Source organism: Chroicocephalus ridibundus, chromosome Z (assembly GCF_963924245.1).
Source record: "Chroicocephalus ridibundus chromosome Z, bChrRid1.1, whole genome shotgun sequence".
In the NCBI taxonomy this organism is placed as follows: Eukaryota; Metazoa; Chordata; class Aves; order Charadriiformes; family Laridae; genus Chroicocephalus; species Chroicocephalus ridibundus.
The window spans coordinates 66,445,429-66,467,136 of record NC_086316.1 but is presented as its reverse complement, the minus strand read 5'-3'; the positions used below and the strand labels follow the sequence as shown (position 1 = coordinate 66,467,136).

Sequence of the window (21,708 nt, the reverse complement as noted above, 5' to 3'; positions counted from 1 at the left end):
GGATTCATTAGAAAATGTCACTGCAATTTTTGTTGAGATTAATTTAGGAGAGTGTGGATGACTTCAACAGAGTAATTTATAATAAGTTATTTGGGTGAGATGTACCTTTAAACTTATTTCTGTTCAATGATAGTAGATACCTTACAGTTTAACTCTGATTTTGGAGATACCTAAAACCCTAAATATGAGCTCATGACATCAAAAAGAATTTGCAGCTCAACTAAATGCAGTTTCTTACAAATCCTTTTAGAAGCTGGAAAATTCTTGTATGTCACTGTAAATCTGAAATAGCCTGGTTCAGGCCAGAATACAACAATAATTATCAGTTATCAGGTTCAGATTCCACAGCTCTTACTAATACTTACTGACATTACAGCAGTTTTAGATTAAGGTGAACTACGTGTTTGCTCGCTGACTAACAGATCTGCATGCACTCTGTGTGCAGAGGTGTGGAATACATGTTTATTTGGGTCTCCATATGAAATGCATGTGGGTGTTTATTATGTTTTCACTAGCTGAATTTCTAATGGTGCGTATATCATACTTAAAATATTTTTTTAATCATTGACGATGATTATGACAATGTCTAGCTGCACAGCATGATGCAGATACCCTGGTACAGGTAGTGTTTCATGCACTTCTTTCATTTCTGTGCTCTAGTTCAGCTTCAGGTAATACAGTTCACATTATCTTTCATTCTCTTTCTTATTGAGTGATGTTTTTCTACCCCACGCTCTCCCCACAGGTAGAAAAAGTATTCTTGGGTTTTAATCTTAATCTGGATTTTGACACTGTTTCTGGACACGTAGACTCTGTTTCCCTTGAATCTAGAGATAATATGGGGTTTGTGGTGTCCCTGGGCATCTAATTCTTTCATGAGGAACTTTAGTATGGCCTCTGAGACTAACTGTTAGTTGCTAATTAAAAAAGTCAGCTTCTAGGAAGCTAATGAAATAGCTCCCAAACCCCATTCTAAATAGTACCAGAAAGTATCTAAAAAAGCTAATTTTGCAACATCTTTCTGGATTAGACTTTACACAAGATGCTTCATCCCACGTATAAGAGGAAATAAAGGAAGGAATGTTACAGTTGTATTTTCATGATACCTGCAATATCACAAATGTGATGCTATAAATGAGATGAGGGTAGTTAGATTCTAAACCAGATCTGTGTGAGAGAATACTGGAAAACAGAAGGGAAATAATGACCAAAACACCACAAGTATAATCTCTTGTAACATAAGCATCTGAAAAGTACTAATTTCTTGTATTTCCAACTACAGGGACTTGCCATGAGGTGCTGAAGCCTTGTTTCATTGATTCGGAGAGACTGGACCTAAATGGCGCAGCATGACTTTGCTCCAGCCTGGCTTAATTTTCCTACTCCACCATCATCAACAAAGGTATGTTCTTTCTTGTTCTTTTGAACAGGCACTCTCATTATTAGAGAAGTCTAAATATCATAATATCAGTCATAGTAAAAATGCAAATCCATTTATGAATAGGGTGATAAAAGATCATATCTAGCAAGTCTTATTGTCGTGATCTAAGTAGTTGTACTGTGGTTGTCAAACTCATACCTCCAGTAGAGTTTTTTGCTTGAGCAGCTGAGTTCATGGAAGGAAGCATGTGCCTGCCCACATTATCAGGGCTGTTGCTGGGTTCATGAGGAGTTTAAAATGAGTTACTATATTTTGTGCTAGAAGTACCAAGCCAGAGGCATATACTTCATATTCTTGCTTCTGATTTTTGCTCAGTGTCCTATAAATTTTACAGAAGTTTTATTGTTCTCCAAGTGATGTAAAAAAAATGCTTTTGAAATAGACCTTCTGAAATGGCTCTTCAGTTGCTGGTGGGATGCTTGTTGCTGCTGGTGGAGTGTGGTGCTTTCAAATAGCTGTGCATCTTCACCCTGGTTGTTTCATCTAGACTACTGTTGCTTTATGCAATAGGACAGTTAGCTTGGAAACAGGAAATAGCAATCTCTGAATCGTTAAGATTTGTGAATATTCTAGGAAGTCATGTGTGTGTGTATCTCATAAATGTTTCTTTTTTTCTGGCCTGTCCTCCTAGTCTTTTTTAATTTGTGCAAATGCAGAAGCAGAGGCAGCACTGGATATTCAAACTCCTGTCATCTATTTCCCTATTTGTAGACCTGTGTTCTTCATTATAATCTTTTGAATGCAATATCCATATCTGCAGCTATGAGAATGGCATTGCCTTACTTTAATGTATTTATGTAAGTTTCTTGCTGTCTTTCATCTCCATGTTTAGCCTTTATAAACTTAACGGAAATAGGCTTGCGCTATTGTTAAATGCACAGTTAACCATCAGTATTAGTTGTGTTCCCATTGCTTTGTTTGTATATGTCTACACACACATGCATGCATTTTTTAGTCAGGTCGTTAAATGTCCATATTCATATTGCTCTGTTTATTATCTCTCTTCTCCACCAACCTAGCAAGTCTATTAGCAGTTCTCAGTTGCTGTTCTGGGAACATCAGGCCTATCTGTTCCAGGATCGTTCCTGCAATCTATTAGTTTTCATTCTGCCTGATTTCTGATATATTCAACTCTTTTGATCTGCTTTTTCTAATTCAATACATTTTTCAATTGAAAAAGTAATGAGAGCTTAGTTTAGTATGGTGTCACAAATTATAAAACAATCTTCAGCACATATTTCAAGAATCTGCTGGAAGAACTTTACCTGCATGCTCAGAGTGTCAATATAGCAGGATAAAAATAAGTTCCAGAACTACTGTAGTACCACTCAAAGATATCTGAGGTATCGATTGTAGTAGTCACCTCATTCCTGAGTTGTGGGAGACTTCACTGCAAGCATATATTGTGGATCACAGAATCACAGAAGGATAGGGGTTGGAAGGGACTTCTGGAGATCATCTAGTCCAACCCCCCATGGAAGAGGATCCTGTCTTCTTCCATGATTCTTTGTCTTAAGGAGTTTAGATAGACTTTTTTTCATCTCTTCCAAAAACTCAGTAGGTGTATGCTTTCTGCATGATAGCCTTTGTGCTTCATTGTTTGAAATGCAGTTTATTTCTTTGTGTTATCTCCTCCGTTAATGATCAGCATTCTGTGATATACAAGACAGGTCTCAAATATTGTGGCCCCCTCTCCCCTCTATTTCCTAGAACAGATTTTTATTTCTGCTTCCCATATATCAACAAAGCAGCTGAAAAGAAGAGCAGGTAAGAGAGATGGAGATGAAGAGGAAGGTTGGGATGAGGAAGGCAGGGTGTTTCCTGTTTCATGCAGAGTGGAGCTGGGTTGAGGCTATGGTATCAACAGCATTTAGACTTGAAAAGGAGAAACTTAACTCCACCTGGTCAATCTTTATTTCCCTGAAGAGGCACTTTTAGGAATTGCATCTTTAGGAGCTTGGTTTCCTTCCTCAATCGTGGGTAGCTGAGGCTTTCCCTTATGTAGGTAAAGGAGAAAAACCTGATGCCAGGAAGCTGGAATTGTAAACGATCTTTCTTAATGTGACTGATACAGATTACAGCTTGACTGAAATCAGTCAAACCTGTTGCTGATGATTTCCTCTTGAGGATAAGATTTTATATCATCTCCCTATCATTTATATAGCAGAGTTCACTTAAATAGCTGGGTATCCATTTTTTGGTAGCTTTTGTTCAGGTCTGGAATTACTATATTTGCATCACTGCAGTATTGCAGTTGGGCAGATGGAAATGGGCAAGTGTCGTGAATAGTGAAACCATCTTCAGGTATGTGTTGAGAGATATTAGTTGTTTAACTTAAATAAGTAAGTTTTAATTTGAATAAATTGTTTAGGGTTATAATACAGTGTGATTTATGCTGTTTGCGTAGCTTTACTTAGCGTGAATAGCTAGACTTGCTGAAGACTTAGGCTGCAATAGAGTTAATTTTCTTACTAATTTTCCTGTCACCTGATACAGTGCTGTGTTTAGTCTTCTAGTATGACAAAAAAATTGATGACACTTCGATGACTTTGGAGGTTGGACTAGATGATCTCCGAAGGTCCCTTCCAACCCCTACAATTCTGTGATGTTTTGGTAGCATTTTTCCATAAGTTTGGTTTCCTATGTTCTGCCAGCAAGCACTGGTGCACAAGAAGCGTAAACCAGAAGATAAGGATGTTCCAACCATCAGCAGAGACTGCAAATCGACAAGATAACAGCAGTCAACAGCCTTCCTGCCTGGAGACAGAGGAAGAATACAATAAGGTGTTAGAAGACCTCAGTCCAGAAATCACCATTGGACTAAAAGACACATAAACAGCACATGAAGAGACGGTGTTAAGCAATAAGATGTCGTCTTATACTTCAAAAATCTGTGTTACTTTCTTTCTTGGCTTGCTGAACCTAGTCAGATAATTTCTCAACTTCCAGAAATTGCCAATAGATGTCCTGTTGATTGCGAAGTTTACTGTCATCTCTGCCATAAGAGGCTTGATAGGCTGATACCTCCATCATGTGGGTAAAATGCAAACTGCATGATCTTTCCATGCAATTTAGAGACTAGATTCATTTAATCATGTACAACCCAAACACTACATACTGCATACTTTGTGAAAATGTGATTGTTCTTCAGAGTTCATAGAAAATGAAAGTCAAACTGTAAAGGCAATATTGGAAGGTTGTTGCATGTAAAAGGAACACCTGAACCCATCTTCTAAAATTTCATCTATGATCAACATATCTGGAGCTTTCCGAAATTTTTGGCAGCTTATTAAAAATTTGTTTATAAGGATTTATATTTTACTTAAATGTTGAGATTCATTATGATAGTTTTTGAACTACTAGATCTTCTGATGGTTTCTTGTGGGTTTCTCCTTTTTTTTTCCTCTCTCCAAATTTCTCAAGGAAGTAATTCACTTCCTGGGTCTCAATCCCAGAAGGCAGTCACTTTTCATTTGACTTCTGTATGGTTTGGAATCACACGCTTTGTATTTTAAACACATCTGTTGCTTACCTGAGTTTGGATTTTAAGCCGTGAATTTTGAATTTTTGGCAACAACCAAAACAGAGTGCTATCAACATTTTTCTCATACTAAAAGACTAAATGCAGCACTGTACCAGCTATTAGGAAAATTGCTAGGAAAATTACTAAGGAAATTAACTGTATTGCAGCCTAAGGCTTCAGCAAATCTAGCTACTCATGCTAAATAAGTAAAGCTAGGCAAACAGCATAAATCACACCATGTTATAACCCAAAGTAATGTATTCTACTTAAAACTTAACTTATTTAAGCTAAACAATTAATGTCTCTCAACAATGGTGATTTCCTTTTTTTTTTTGTTTTTTTCCTACTTGCTTTGATCAGTAGACTATTTTAAATCATATAGCTTGATTAGACATTAGTGGATAATAACGGTTGAAACAAACTTGGGGCTTTCATTTTCAAACACACACAATTACTGCTCTACTTTTTTTTTTCCTGAATGTTACTGAGTCTGGAGAGGGACTGAGCTTCAGGCAGTGAAGCTGATACTTTGGGTGCAATGAAGTTGGTACTCCCTGCAATCGTTAAGCCTAGTTTGCTGACACAGTACACTTCCATATGGCTATGCATTTATGCATTTGTAGCTCTTAGGGCCCTGGGACGTGTTGGATCTCTTGTACGCGTGCAAAGCAATGGGCATCGATGCGCACAGCGAGTCTGCTGGGAGGGAAGGGGGCACTGCTTCATCATCATCAAAGGCTGGCAGGGAGGTGCTGGGTAACGCAGCCCTCTGTCGTTACTCACTGGGAAATGTGTGCTGTGAATAAGAGTAAGGCTAAGCACTACTTGTGCAGAACGAAAATTTACTCTTGAATTTCTAAGATGTAACAGTGAACAAAATGTTCCAGTGTTAAAATAGTAAAGCCAGATAGAAGTAATAGGGTAGGCAATTGACTGTAAGACACAGTCTTTTTTGGTTTAATCCCTTTAGGTATGAGTTCCACTCAGGATGTATTTTTGAGTGTTCTTCTCAATATAAGGTCTTAGTTTATAAAGTACTTCCTACTGATATATTAAAGATTCCTGTTTTTAAAATTTCTACAATGCTTGCTTATGAGCTGATAGTTTGAAATATACTTTGAATTTGTACACTTTTGACTCTAGGTTTTATTTGTATTTCATAACTGGTTGCATTTGCCTTACTAAGTTATAATGATGAGACTAATAAATAGGGCCTTTTTTGGGTACATCTGCCTCTGGTGGAAGCAACTCCTTGCTTTCTATGGAATGCATGTGTGTAGTCTCTGACCACCTAAATTAAGATCCCAGACTACTACTTTTCTGCTTTCCAAATTGTGTTCTTCTGTCCTTTCTCACCTTTTTTTTTTGTAATTTTTCCTCTGGTGCAACACCTGTCACTTATGCTCTATTCTGCTGCCAAAACAAATTAGACACTTGGGTTTTTTACCTTGTGTCACAAGCACGGTCCTCACTGCTGTTGCACTGTGATGGAGCAGAAGATCCAGATTCCACTTTGCTAGCATGGGAGATGGCGACACAGCTCTGAACGTAGGCATACTTGAGGACTACTGCATTGTCTTTCATTCAAAGTCCATTTAAATATGACTTGTATATACCATGAGTAATGTGCATGTTACAGTTCTGATAATTCAGTTTTGTTGTTAATCAGATATCTGAGGCCTACTGCTGTGCTCCTTTACAGTCATCACTGAATTTTGAGAAACATTCTGAAAATTTTTCGTGGACAGAGAATCGTTATGAATCAAATCGCAGAAGACATAATTCTTCAGATGGGTTTGATCCTAACATTGGACGGCCTAATGGAGGTATAATTTAGCTTTCATGGAACATTCTGAATATGGTTACATCATTGCTTTGTTCACTCTAGCTGGGAAAAAAGTCTGATGATAGTAGGTCTCCTATGCTAAATTCTTATTCTGTAGTAAAATAGACGTAATGGAAAGACTGATCATCTGGAAGAGGATGTGATGGGTTGGTTAAAGTAGTGTTAATTCCAGGTGTATTTCTCTCAAGAAGAATAAGAGTGTCAAGTTAATATTCTAGCCAACAACATATAAATGAGCAGCAAGAAAAGGAGGTTGACCTGTCTTAATGTTGGACTACTGACCTCTTTCCCTGGCACTGTTTTGTAAGATTCTTCCCTGATGCTTATATGAATGAAAACTTAGGTTTACTATGCTACCACATTGCAGAGTGTAGAGCTGCTGACGTAACTTCTCTAACAATTTTGCAAAAGTAGAATATTCTTTTAAATTTGTTTGTAATTACGTGTCTCTAAAATTTAAAAACTGAAGGGCATTTTGGGAGAAAAGAGAAGAATGGTTGGCGTTCACAAGGCAGAAATGGTACAGAAAATATAAACCATCGTGGGGGATACCATGGTGGAGGTTCCCGTGTCCGTACCAGCACTTTCCACAGTGGAAAAGGCCAAGGACTGCATGAAAGCAATGTACCTGATAATGAAGCTGGGAAAAAGGAAGACAAAGAAGTACCCAAACAGTTTGAGGCTGAGGATTTTGTAAGTTAATTGTAATTATAATAAACAAGGTTTCATTGTTTCTGCAAGTGCCATTTTGTCCATTACAAGCTACTTCATGAGATTTCACCAGTTTCAGATCATCATGTGAGGGATCACCCTTACCATAGGTAAGAGGGTGTTAGTCATTTCTCCACTAACTTTTTTCTCCTTTTATATCCGGTTTTTGTCATTATATGTTTATTATTGTCACTTAAGTGTTTAAGTGAAACCACAATTGGGTTCCAGTCTACTATGATATGTGTATGTATTAAATTCTACAAAGTTACCTTACCTGGTAACCTGAAGTACTAACAAAGTGATCTTTCTGCCAGTGGCCCTTTGAGATCCCATGCTTCAAGCTAGAATTGTAGGATGTAAGAGGAAGAGTGAGCTTCCTCTTCGAAGAACCATACATCACTGTTTTTTTGCTTTCTCTGGACAGTTCATGTAATGGTATTGACTGCTGCCTGAGATGTTTTATTGGAGAAGAGAAACAAGTGAGCATTGACCCATTTGGGTCACAGGGGGAAGTGTCTAGTCTGTCTCCATTTAAAAGTCTTTGACAGCAGAGGTCGTACTGCCAATATTATTATGTTTCTTTATTTCATTGATGCCAGAATTCAAGACATATTTTTTTAATAATGATAAAACTTTATTTCAGCCATCTTTGAACCCTGAATATGAGAGGGAAGTAAACCAGAATAAATCTTTAGCTGCAGGTGTGTGGGGTGAGTATTTTTGATGTTTTTAAATGTAAAATGAAGTTGTTTTATTTGAAACATAGGAATCTTTTTTTTAGAATTATAAAGGTATAGATTTAAATTGTAAAGCTATAGATTGAAATTGAGGAAACTTCAATGTTATTACAATATAAGTATCTTCTTGTTAAGGAGGCAACGCTACTATTGGAATATCCATCTGTTGGTCTGTAGATGCAGCCACAACTAGGATTCTTTCCCAGAAAAAGTATAGTCTTTTTTGTAAAGATATCAAGGATCTATCTTCACCTTTATTTTCAAGAGGTAAGGCAATAAATGTGGGTCACCTAAACTAGTGCTGTGATTGCTAGCTGAAGGCTTCGTAAAAGAATGCTCCTGACTGATTAGAGCAGTTGGAAGAGTTTGGAGAGAAATCTAGGAGGGCTGGGAAGAACAGGTTAGCTTGCAGGGGTTTCAGGTTTCTTCCTGGAAGCAAATGTCTTAAGCTGTTGGTTGTGTTTATGAATTAATTGTAACAAATGCAGTCCTGAGGGTGAGCCTTGAACTGGACTTGAATCTGTGAGTCTGGGATTGTTTTCTCATCTCTCCATGATTAAATTTGGCTACCACGTTACAATTCTGTGGGCTTTATGTAGTCAATTGTTCACCCTTAAGAAGGTGGCAGCTTAGACTGCACAAGTGTTAAAGTAATAAACTTAGTCAAAATAAGAACTTTTCCCTTTCTGAAGAAGGAATTTTAATTAAACAGAAAAGCTACTACTTAAACTGTTGCTAATACTGAGATCTGAAGCTTGTTGCTCATTTTAAATGGTACTTTTACTTTGCTGATTTTTCTTCTCATACTTCCCCAGTACGTTTTGCACTCTTATGTAACACTAGGCCAACCCCTGTGGAGTAATTACTAAATTGGCTAAAAATACAAAAGTACAGCATTGTTCACACATTAAGGAAAAGTATAAAGTCAAGAGGCTTCTGAGGTAGAAAACAGCTGCAGCTGGCATGAAGAATACAACATCTGTGGTTCCCTGATAAGGATGCTCGTGAAGCTACATGAGGTGCGGGGCTGGATGCAATTATTCCACGGCTTTACCTCATGATGTATAGCAGATATGGGAATGGGATGATACCATGAAACAGATGAGCTGCCAGTTAGCTGCCTGCTCGGTACTCAGAGCCAACACTTTGTCAAATTTTGATGAAATGCTGTCCTTTGTGTGAACTTTGCTCATTATAATGTCATTATAATACCAAAACACACCTCCATCCTGAAGGCTAGCCGCCTTCAAGGTGCGACCACTCCTTCTTGAGTCTGCGCCATGAATTTCTCATAAACTGTACCTTTAATTGTGAAGTGAGAGAATTTTACACCAATCGTAATAAAAGTATGTATGACTAAAGTCACTCAAACTACACCTTGAAGATAACAAATAGTATAAAAATAGCCCAAGAGAGGGGGGATGCCCAGGGAAGACACCATCTCAAAGAACTACATCACTGACTTCTGGGATCAGTCGACGGGCTGAGCCTTTCTTCCCCCCCATAGGGACGTCTTTGGGTAAGACTTAGATATACTGAGTGCTTTCTTGGGAAATGTAGAAATTTCTTTAGAGAATCTCTTTCCTACATTTATAGCCAGGCTGTATCGTTTATAACTTTGTCGCGCGTTTTGTATATGTAACAATACTTTCACTTGCACGTGCTTTGCAGACAGTGTATTTATCACCGGCAATCCTAAGGACCTGTATACCTGTTGTTTAAATAAACCTCACTGTTTAAGTAGCTAGTTGTTCTGGTTTCTCACTGAACACGACCAAAGACTCGAGAGTGGCCGTGCTGGTTCATGAGCACGACTAGACTGAAGGCGCAGTCCACTATTAGTGTATCCAAATCGTAACAGTTTAATACATATTAAATGTGATTGGACTGATAGTGCTGAATTGGGCATCACTCAGAATTTAAACCTAGCCGCACCTAGCCTCCCACCTCGGTGAGGAGTGTTAGAACGCAAAAGGGTTTGTCTTCTGCCAAAAACGCTTTGCCCCTTTCACGCAACAACCCCTCAGTATAAATATCTAATTACTAAGAACTTTTGCAGGAGCCTAAACAATTGGACTGCCTTCCTGTATTGTGTGTTTAGTAGCTTTCATGTGAAAGTCAAGAAATAAAGTTATCTTTCAATAAAAAAGCAACAATAACTTCTTTATTTCCTAAACAAGTTGGGGAAAAATACATAGCAATTTGAGTATTTTACAACCTTTGCAGTACTCTGGCTGTGGCTGCTGAGTTTGTTCTGAAGGATGGGAAGCTTTTCAGGCTTTTAGGATATCACTTTTCACAGAGGAAGGAACAGTTCTGTTAGCTGCATGAAATCATAGAATGGTTTGGTTTGAAAGGGTCCTTTAAAGATCATCAAGTCCAACCTGTAGGCTACAGTGCAGTGGCTTGTTACAGCTTGGTATCTTACTTTAGTACAGCTCTGCTATTGAAAACCTTGTTTTGTAATTGAAAAACTGAAATTAAGGCTATTACTATTCCCTTTTAAAGTAAACAATATTCAGGACAGGAAGACTGTTACCATCCTCTTCTAATGCCTGTTAAAAATGTATGCTTCTGTTCAGATTCTGTTTTACCTTGTGTATATGTGATGGGAGCATGCAAGTATTATAAAAAGTTTTTTCATAAAGTTTAATGAGAGCTGTTACCATACAGTTACCATGAACGTTTTGTAACATTGTAGCTTTGTAAACAGAGCTAAAGTCACTTATCCTTTTAAGAAAGGGGTGTTTTTAAATATAGGATATGATGACTCTGCCCATGAAGTAGAAATGCTTGCAGGGAGAGGAGATAATCTTGGATTGGAAAAGGCTGTTAATTCAGTATTGGAATGCACGTGCAAAAAAATAATGAAAGTATTTTTTTTACTTTTTGACAATTTTAGAACTGCTTTCAATAGGTGTTCTTTAAAACTGTTCAATGTCATTTACTTAGTATATCAGCTGACTGTATGTCTCTAAATTAGTGCTCTCTTGAACATGGAAATGTTGTAAGCTTCAAATCTGTTACGCCCATCTGAAGCATGGAGATAGTGAAACTGATCATTGCTGCGGTCTACAGTAGTGCACATCTCTTGGCTTATGTTTTTAGAGCCTCAATGTGGAGCGTTTGGCTCTAAACTGAGCTGTTAATAAGTACATAAGTAATTATTCTTTTAGTAACCTTAAAGGGAAATATGAAAACCATAATCTTTTTTGAAGATTAGGTAACTATCAACAACTAATAGTATTTGGATTTTTGATTTGCAAACAAACACTGTGTAGCTAGCTTCTGTAAAATTGCCAAGTGAAATACTTTACAAATGGTGGTTGTAGAAAATGGAACAGAACCTGTGTTTATCCAGGTTTGTACAATGTGTTATTTGTGGAACTTATACTAGACTAAGTTCCTGATTTATGCCAGTTTGCTTTGGACCACGTGGCTGTCCAGTACCTTCTGAGCTGGAAATTTAAGATTGTATGCACATGAGCACATATATATATAAACACTTTTTTTTTTTTCCCCCCCAGAGTACCCTTTGAATCCTAAATCTAGATCTCCGAGGATGTTGGTCATTAAAAAGGGCAGTACAAAAGAACTGCAGATATCTGGATTCCCAGTAGTAGGAAGTCTTCATTCACAGCCAGTAAGGAATGGAACTGGCACAAGCGTTTATAAAGGATTAGTCCCTAAACCTGTCACTCCACCTGCAAAGGTGAGTCTTGGATACCAGCAGTATGAACAACATGCTGAGAAAAATCATGTTTTAATTCTGTATGTGCTTATTTCACCCTTGAGAGTACTGTTGCTAGAGTATTATGCTTTCAGCTCTTTGAGTACAGCATACCCCAAAAGTGAATGGAAACAGCTTTTTCTCATTTTTCTTTTTAAACTATACTGTAATTGGATCTCTCTTTGTTTCTTATTTACCTTTTCTGAGAAGTGCAACAGCTGTTCAAGTAAGGGTGAAAAGAATGTTTTTAACTTACAAAATAGCAATGCCTTTTGTATATATGATTTTAACAGAAAAATATATACTCAGTGGAGAGATACAGTTGGCATAAAAATACCTTCGCATTTTATCTCGGTTATTGATAGAGATGATGTTGCAACCTATTAGTGTCATTCTGGTACCTTTCCAAATGCAATTTTCCATGTTCATGTCTTGATTTTTGTTTCAGGATTTTTTTCTGCGCTCTTGAGAGCATGTGGTGGAGCAATTTGTAACTCTCTAACATTCTACGTTAAAAACAATACTTTCAGCTGTTGAAGACTCATATTTTTATTCTTAATACCACAAACATGAGGTTCTTCATTGCTTTGAAATTTTAATATTTATATAAAAAGTGTAAACTGTATTTGTGAGCAGATGAATTGCTCGTATGCTCATAAACAGTCTCTTTTCCACAAGAAAAGAGGTGTTTCCATTAAATGGTGGTCATAGTTATGATTTGCTTTTGCTTAATCATTTTTCTGAAGACTCCTGAAAATAATGCTATTGTAGTTAATGACTCTTTAAATTTTTGTTAAAATTCCTGTTTAGCCTACACAGTGGAAAAGCCAAGCAAAAGAAAATAAACTTGGGAATCCATTTTCTCATGAATCTGCATATGGTGTTGGCAATTTCAGTCCTTTTAAATCAACTGCCAAGGCGTTTACTGTATCACAAAATTCAGTGAAAGAGGTAAAGCAAAGTCTGTAGTTCTTATCAAATCTATAAAATGTTTAATTTGGTTAGATGATACTTTTATGCAGAATTCTATTACATAAGTTTTTTTGGAAGTCAGTGTGTGAGAAATATGGAGGCACATCACTGGCCTTTAAGTAGTGCACAGTTTGCTTTGTAGGTTTGCTCTGGAGTAAAAATGTTGCATTAGGAAGTAGAGCCTGATAGGTTCAAACTTCAAAACTGCTAATGTTATGGTATACTTCAGAAGGTCCACTGTTCATTAGCAGTGCTCTGTAAACCAGCATCTCTGGGTTTACATGTAAGAACTACATATACTGAAATACAACTGTCTTCCCTCTGCTTTTGACTGTGGATAAATGCGAAACCTGAAACTATGGGTGCCAGGGAGTCCTTTTGTCTTTCATTCAAAGTTTTCTACATGAATAAACTTCTAACATTCTATCTTTTTCTGACTCCCTACATTAGTGTAACAGGTCAAATTCTTCGTCCCCTGTTGACAAAGTTGGTCAGCCTCGTTTAACAAAATTGACAAGAATGCGGACTGATAAGAAGAGTGAATTTTTGAAAGCATTAAAACAAGATAGAGTGGAAGAGGAACATGAAGATAAGAATCATGCTGGGCAAGAGAAGGTAGTTTTGTTCATACCTACTGTGATCCAGCTGTAGTAGTTTTCAGACGCACCATAAACTGCTTCTTATTTTGTTTTAAACAGCTGCTAAGTTATGGTCTTGGATCTCTAAATGAAGGAAAGGAATTACATTTTGATGAATTTAAAAAAGCTGTTCCAAGCACTACTGTTCCTCCAGTGCTTCTTAGCAGTAGTAGTTTCTTTTTTCCTTTCTGCATTATCTGTTCACACATGTTGATAACTGAGGTACATCTGTGTCTTTGGCAACAATAACAAGAATAAATGAAACTTAGTACACTAAACTAATCATAGAATCATAGAATTGCTTAGGTTGGACAAGACCTTTAAGATCATCGAGTCCAACTACTAACCTAACACTGCCCAGTCTATCACTAAACCATGTCCTTAAGTGCCGCATCTATGTGTCCTTTAAATACCTTCAGGGACGGTGACTCAACCACTTCTCTGGGCAGCCTGTTGACAGGCTTGACAACCCTTTCAGTGAAGACATTTTTCCTAATATCTAGTCGAAACCTCCGCTGCCACAACTTGAGGCCATTTCCTCTTGTCCTATTGCCTGTTACCTGGGAGAAAAGATGGATCTCTGTCTCTACAACCTCCTTTCAGGTAGTTGTAGAGAGCGATAGTCTCCTCTCAGCCTCCTTTTCTCCAAACTAAACAACCCCAGTTCCCTCAGCTGCTCCTCATAAGACTTGTGCTCTAGACCCCTCACCAGCTTTGTTGCCCTTCTCTGGACATGCTCCAGCACCTCAGTGTCTGTCTTGTAGTGAGGGGCCCAAAACTGAACACAGTACTTGAGGTGCAGCCTCAGCAGTGCCAAGTAGAGAGGTATCAACCACTTCCCTAGTCCTGCTGGCCACATTATTTCTGATACAAGCCAGGATGCTGTTGGCCTTTTTGGCCACCTGGGCACACTGCTGGCTCATATTCAGCCGGCTATTGACCAACACCCCCACATCCTTTTCCACCGGACAGCTTTCTAGCCATCTTCCCCAGGCCTGTAGCGCTGCATGGGGTTGTTGTGACCCAAGTGCAGGACCCGGCACTTGGCCTTACTGAAGCTCACACCATTGGCCTTGGCCCATTGATCCAACCTGTCCAAATCTGTAGAGTCTTCCTACCCTCAAGCAGATCCTGCCCAAGTTGGTATCATCCGGAAACTTACTGAGGGTGCACTCGATCCCCTTGTCCAGGTCATTGATAAACATATTAAACACAACTGATCCCAGTAGTGAGCCTTGGGGAGCAACAATTTTACCAGCTGCCAACTGGATTTAATTCTGTTCACCACAACTCTTTGTTACCTAGCGAAGAGTACACCTGTCCAAGCCATGAGCAGTCAGTCTCTCCAGGAGAATACTGTGGGAAATGGTGTCAAAGGCTTTACTAAATTCCAGGTAAACAACATGCACAGCTTTTCCCTCATAATTAAGTGGGTCATCATGTCATAAAAGGAGATCAGGTTTGTCAAGTAGGACCTGCCTTTCATAAACCCATGCTGACTGGGCCTGATCATCTGGTTGTCCTGTGTGTGCTGTGTGATGGCACTCATGATGATCTGCTCCATAACCTTCCCTGGCACTGAGGTCATACTGACAGGCCTGTAGTTCCTTGGATCCTCCTTGTGGCCCTTCATGTAGATAAGTATCACATTTGCTAACTTCCAGTCAACTGGTTAGCCAGGACTGCTGATGAGTGATGGAAGGTGGCTTGGTGAGCACTTCCACCAGCTCCCTCAGTACCTTTGGCTGGATCCCATCTGGCCCCATGGACTAGTGTAAGGCTGAGTTTTATACTCTTGCTATTAGTTATCCTGCAAAACAATTAATCGAAAAACTTCATCCTGCTTCTCAAAGCATTTCCTTTCTAATTAGAGTGTTAGATAGCCAGGAGTTCTCTGTTCTTGGTCTAGTCATAGGAGCAATAGTTCAATTTATGCATATATAAAGAACCTGGTTTTACTTTATAATTGAGAACTTGGAGGCCTGTATTGTCTATTTATAATACGTGTCGGGTTTCTTTCAATGTGGATTGGTTTACGCAGTGCTTGGGTGATACCGGATAATATTTGTGTCAGTGCTACCAGCCACCAACAAGCCATAAGCATAGTTATTGTACATAGTTCTCAAATGAAAGTAAGTATAGTATTATTCAGGATGAGGTGATTACAGGCCTATAATCAGCTGTAATCTCTTTAAATGAGTTGTTTAAAGTGTTTTAACAAAACGAAAAAACATCATAAATTACAAATCAGCCAGAAAAATGAGTGGTTTTGAGAAGGTTTACTTGGATTCAGAGAGGTAAAAAAAGAAACAGTGCCGGTGTGCATTGCTCATAAAAGTAAGATTGATTTTTCTGACCCTGTTCTTATTTCAGGCAAAATAAAATTTGCTGTAATGAGACGTAGCTGTATGTGTGAGCTAAGAAAGTTCTGCATCTTTTCATTAGGCATCCTGTGGCTGAGCACCATGAGATGGGTATCGGGGGTGATGTTGTTCATTTGTGTTTAAGAAATACACGAAGATTTTGCTGTAAGATTAGAAAAATATTGTGAAACGCTGTCATGAGCTTCAGAATTCTGAAAATAGTACATGAACTTGGTGGGGGTTTCCATCCTGAAATTGTCTTGAGTTCATAATATCTTTGATACATATGTCAGATACATTTGGTTGTCCCATTGTACACAGCTGATTTTCAGAAGACAAGTGTATTTAAGAAAAATAAAACAAAGGCTTTTTAGTAGTGGATGTTGTAATGTCCTTGGCCAGATGTATGTAACATGTAGCCTGGAGTAGTTGTTGCCCCTTACACTAAGTAAACTTGAGAACTTATGCTTTCAGACTTCTGACATACATGGGCCTGGTATTTAATTAGGGTCATTGTAAGTTCAACAGATAACCTGTTATTTCTGTTAAGTACAAAAGGCAGCTTAAATAAATTTGAATTTTAAGATGTATTTGAAACTTTGTAGAAAAATGTTTGAGGCAGAGCGTGGGAGTTGCTTTCAGCATTACTTGATTAGTGGCATAACTTAAAACTTCTGTAGTATCCAGGTATTGCAATATCTTGAAGTATGAATAGAATTACCCCTAAATTAGTATAGAGGGTCTCCATGTAAACTTTATTTAAATTAAACTGAATCACAGAGTTGCAGTGCTTGCAGACATTTTCTTGTGAATGGAGTTTACTTTTAAACTTTTTGATGTGTGATTATTTTTAACAGGGTAATGAGTCCTTTAGCTTGCATAACAGCAACAGTCCTCATCATGAGAGAGATATAAACCGAAACTTTGAAAACAAAATTCCGCAGGAGAATGGCAATGCTTCAGTTACATCTCAACAGATCATTCGATCTTCAGCTTTCCCTCAGGCAGATGTTCTTTCAAGCTCACTTGAGGCAGAGCATAGGTATGTACTTTATATACTTTATATAATAAAGAGAGTGTTCCTTCCATGGTAAGTGAGCGTGTCACAAATTCTTACTAGTTCAGAAGTCAGAATCTTTAAACTGAGAACACATAAAATGTTTAATGACTACTGTCAAAGTTTAACTTTTAGACATTTACTAATTTAACATGAAACATACTTTGCTTCTACTAGACGTGTACTGACTTAAACTTGCTTTACTAAAGATTTGATGTATTTCCTTATAAAGAAATACAGCAAACTGTCTAGTGACTTCATCCCTCTGATTGATCTGCGTGTCTGGGAGGAAAAATGTGTGTAATTGCTATTTGTATTAATAATACTTTAAATGATGCATCTTATGTAAAACTCCAGTCAGTTTTTCCTCATTGTTAAAGTAATTAATTATTTCTCTAACCAACTAGTTGACACAGTCAGTGATACCATGAGACAATGCACTGGAAAGGGAGACCGTAACTACAAATAAAGGTTGAAACAGTTCTAGTATCTCATAAAAGTAACTGCAGGAGCACCTGGTAGATGAGAATGATGCTGCTGGGAAATCACAACTCGGTCTGGATATGAGCTCTGTCAGATTCTTACTGTTTATGGCAACTACAGAATTACAGTGATAGATTAGATAGATTATTTTTTTTTTTTAAGTGATAGATTGTATGTATACATTGGTCCAGAGAACTTTCCTGTGCAGGTACTACAAAAAGGAAACTTTCATGACCTCTTAACCCTCACGAGTATAAAAAACAAAATGCACCCTGCTGTGTTCCTCTTGTTTCCACCATTAGCTATGGAGACAGAAATCTTTGGCCGCTAGAGGCTGCTGGTGACTGATTTTTTGACTAGAAGATGGGACTCAAATCTAAATTACCGTTTCTCAATTCAAATGATTTTGAATGGCCTTCATAGGGTTTCTGGGCAAGTGTGTGTACTATCCCAGAGAGGCTCTGTCTCCATACTGTCCCAGCCCTTTGTCTATGACCTCTGCATACATGTAGACAGATGTTATGGTAAGTCTTTTTGTGATAAATTGGACTTTGAAGTAACTAGCTTAACTCACAGGATATTTGTGTGTACCTAGTAACAGTATTGGGACATCTTGTACAAAATATATCTTGGGCTTTCCTTCTGCTGGGGAAGTTTCCAACATGCAGCCATCCTGTTGGTGTCATGTTTGCTAATCTGAAGTTTAATTATTTTACATAGTTCACGCTTTTTTAACCATTCAAGAAGTGTAGTGATGCTTTAAAGGGACAGCAGTCCTGCTAACTTTAGACAATGTTGCTTAAAAGTTAATTAGCCATTGCCCTGAATTTTATTTACATTAATAGGAGCTGTGTAACTGCTCACTTCATTGGACATAATACTGTTAACATCTTAGCTTGCTTGCATAAAACTTTCTAACACGAATTATTGTTGCCAAAAATATAACTATCATTGTACTGCATTTGGCATTGCGTGTCTCTTTCTGTATGTCTATACAAATACACCTGTTCTCTTATAAGAGTTTTGGATTGCTTGCACTTTTTTTCTGCTGCTTCCTGAGGATTTAATTGTTCCTGGCTGTCACATTGTCCAATGTGGTCCAAATATGACAGAGGATGTAATTTCCATTTCTGTTATTGTCCTGTTAACATTTTTTTTTAAACAGAGTAGTGTTGTTCTCCCCTTCTATAATTCCAGACTTTTATATGGTTTCAACAACAGTGATCGGTCACCTATAAGTTTGCCCAATGCACATCCATCGTGCACACATATTTACACATATATGTAGGCAGAGCTTGAAACATCTGTGTGTGTGTAGCAAGTTCGTTAATGTTGTCCTTTTTAATTTAAAGGTTGTTAAAGGAGATGGGCTGGCAGGAAGACAGTGAAAATGATGAAACATGCGCTCCACTAACAGAGGATGAGATGAGGGAGTTCCGAGTAATTAGTGAACAGGTAACACAAAGTTAATGTTCCATTATGAACTTGTAGTTGGCTACCCTAAATGGCTGCCTTTGAGGAGGAGCTGCAGTAATTTGGATGGTTAGGGATGTTGCCGTTTCAGTACCATTTCAGTATTGTGCTTTTGGAAGAATAGTTCCTTCAAAAAGACAGGGGATCAGTGCTTATTGTAGGTAAGACCTGTTCTCAAAATATCAAGGGAATGGTAAGGCAGTGCTTCTGAGTAGCTTCAGCATTGCTGATAGTAGAATTGCACAGGCTTTCCAGTTCCAGTTTCCTTTCTCTGTTGGAAATTGAGACATGTAATTCACTAGTAACAAGGTCTGAAAAGGCAATCTAGACTTGATTTTTTTTTTCTTTTTTTTTAATTTGAGTATTGTATATACCCAGTGGGGTTAGTGAGGAGGAGCTGGAATGGAGAATCTTGTGCAATGTTAAGTCTGAAAATTTGATTTTTCCTTAAGTCTAGCCACACACATATTAATTAGAGCATTTGGAATATTAAGCTCTTAAGTGCTTGGCTTATTGACCAGCTTCTGCACTATGTGTGGAAATACAGTAATTCCTTTCTTAATGTAGAATCAGTTGTTTCCTTTCTCTCCGGTGTCTTCAACTTCCCAGTTGCATCAGGTAGGCAGATTGGGATACCCATTCTTCACCACTGCTTCTCCTCTTCTGGGCCACTCCCTTATTGCAGACCCTGTCCTTCTTAGCACAGATGTTTGCAGCACAGTGGAAAAGGGGACTTCATTACAGGAGAGACCATGTGGGAGGAGGGATCACTGGGGCAAGACATCTGAGGAAGTGCGCAAGAAGAGGGTAAGCTCTCATTGACTGCAGGAGCCTGGAAACAGGTGACTGGCCCAGAAGTGAAGGCTCTCAGGGGAGTTTTCCTTTGTGTGTATATATGAAAAGGTAGTTCTGTGGATCTGATACAGCCCAGAGATGAAGATGTAGAGAATGTTGAAATGCAACGGACTGTTATGTTTAGCTTTTTCTTTCTCTAAATAAATTTTTTTTTCTCATTTCAGTTACAAAAAAATGGCCTTCGGAAAAATGGTATTTTGAAAAATGGCCTCATCTGTAATTTTAAATTTAGCCCCTGGAAAAACAGCACTTTTAAGTCTGCTCTGGAGAATGACGATTCTGAGACGAGTAGCAGTGATACATCAGATGATGATGATGTGTGAAGACTTCTGTAACACCTGTAGAAGCTTGTTTTGATCTGATGAAAATTTGAGGATGTGTTGTTCAAAAAAAATTTCTAATTTATGTAGTAACATACCCACTAGAGTAAGAATGATGGGACTTTCCTCTGAAGAAAGCAAGGAATGTTGTGTTGGGTGTGTTGAACATTACTGTAATTTCTTTGTTAACGAATGTTGTAGAATGAGGACTTCTGTTGACCCAGCATTGACTTTCTTCGTCAGTGAAGCATTTCTGACTAGCAATGTGACAATGTAACAAACCAGACTTTCTCATTTAATAATAAAAACAAAGAATTGTGTAATGTGTTGCAAAGCTTCTGTCGTAAAATGTCCCAAGTCTATAAGGAAAAAAAGGGCAGCTTGACACAGTGTTTTGCTTGCCAAGTCATTTCTTTCTTACAATGGAAGTCCTTGAGTCCACTTTGTACGCAAAAAGGGCAACGTAGCATGTTGGCTAAAATGAGCGAAGTGCACTAAAACTCTTTTCCTTAATTGAGCTGTTGTACTGTTCTACTTCTTTCACGTATAACTGCCCTTTAGCCATTTGTAGTGTAGTCGTCATTATTAATGGCAAAGGACCCTGCTATTTCAGTTCCAAACTTCTAGAACTAAACTTTAAATTGAAAGCTTCATGGGGTATTGCAAGAACCCAGTATTCTCACAGTGAACGCATTTCTTGTGGGTAAATAAGCACTTTGATTTTACTATTCACATGCAGAAAAATAATTACTCTGACTGTATTTGTCCACTACATGGAAACTAAACTGATTTACAGAGTATTGTCTCAGTGCATAGCATCAAGGGTATTGTTTTTAAATCTATAAGTTTTGTTTACATTTATATTAAATGTACTCTGGCAGCGGTGACTGTATTTCAGAATGAGGTAAAAATATTTTCATCACCAGATCTTGCTTTTATAGCAGCAGAAGTGTCTGTGCAATAAGCACCTCTTTTGCTTACTTTGTGTCAGACTTATTCTTTATGATCACATATTTAAAAACCAATATTGTATTATTTATAGTTTTATTTGCTTCATTTTAGATCTTTAAATATTTTCCACAGGGTTGCACAAACTGTGTAGCATTAATTCTTAAGCACAACTGCTCTTGGTGATGTCACATATATTTATAACGTAGCTTGTAATAATATATATATACACACACATATACATATTTATACACACATTCCCCTTCAAGATATTTTTGAATGGTACTATTTCTTAGGGTAAGTAAGTAAAAACTCTAAAGCAAAAATATTTATAAAGCTGAGATTTTGTCCACATTTAACTTCTTTAGGAAAATACATTTTTAATAAGATAGCATCTATCAATTTTGGGCCAAAGGTGGTATGTTTGTTTCTTTTTTATTAGTTTAGAGATTTCTGTTCAAGAGGTCATTTTTTGTCATGGAACAGGCATGCAAATGTTGATGTAGTTAATGACACAATGTATTGAAATATGCCATTTTTCTTCTCTAAGAGGATAAAAATGTCTCTCTCTTAAAGAGAAAGCTGTCATATCAGTAATGAAGTCTTTGTTA

At 37.7% G+C, this 21,708-nt stretch overlaps 1 protein-coding gene across 12 annotated transcripts in view; it reads left to right on the top strand.

Moving 5' to 3' along the window:
• The window catches only part of GPBP1 (GC-rich promoter binding protein 1), a 36,543-nt gene extending 16,071 nt beyond the window's left edge, over positions 1-20,472 (top strand). For 3 of the 12 annotated variants that reach the window (XM_063319863.1, XM_063319865.1, XM_063319866.1), the window contains 12 exons: positions 1,283-1,402; positions 6,634-6,790; positions 7,280-7,503; positions 8,165-8,231; positions 8,394-8,525; positions 11,786-11,970; positions 12,799-12,939; positions 13,411-13,575; positions 16,819-17,003; positions 18,854-18,956; positions 19,584-19,781; positions 19,994-20,472. In XM_063319863.1, coding sequence (XP_063175933.1) covers positions 1,340-1,402; positions 6,634-6,790; positions 7,280-7,503; positions 8,165-8,231; positions 8,394-8,525; positions 11,786-11,970; positions 12,799-12,939; positions 13,411-13,575; positions 16,819-17,003; positions 18,854-18,956; positions 19,584-19,781; positions 19,994-20,152 — 1,779 coding nt within the window. In that variant the 5' untranslated portion in view covers positions 1,283-1,339 and the 3' untranslated portion in view covers positions 20,153-20,472. Of the gene's footprint in view, positions 1-1,282; positions 1,403-6,633; positions 6,791-7,279; positions 7,504-8,164; positions 8,232-8,393; positions 8,526-11,785; positions 11,971-12,798; positions 12,940-13,410; positions 13,576-16,818; positions 17,004-17,924; positions 18,026-18,853; positions 18,957-19,583; positions 19,782-19,993 lie in introns of all 12 variants that reach the window. The other 9 variants (XR_010069043.1, XM_063319867.1, XM_063319871.1 and 6 more) reach the window with 9 other exon arrangements.
• The last annotated feature ends 1,236 nt before the right edge of the window (positions 20,473-21,708 follow it).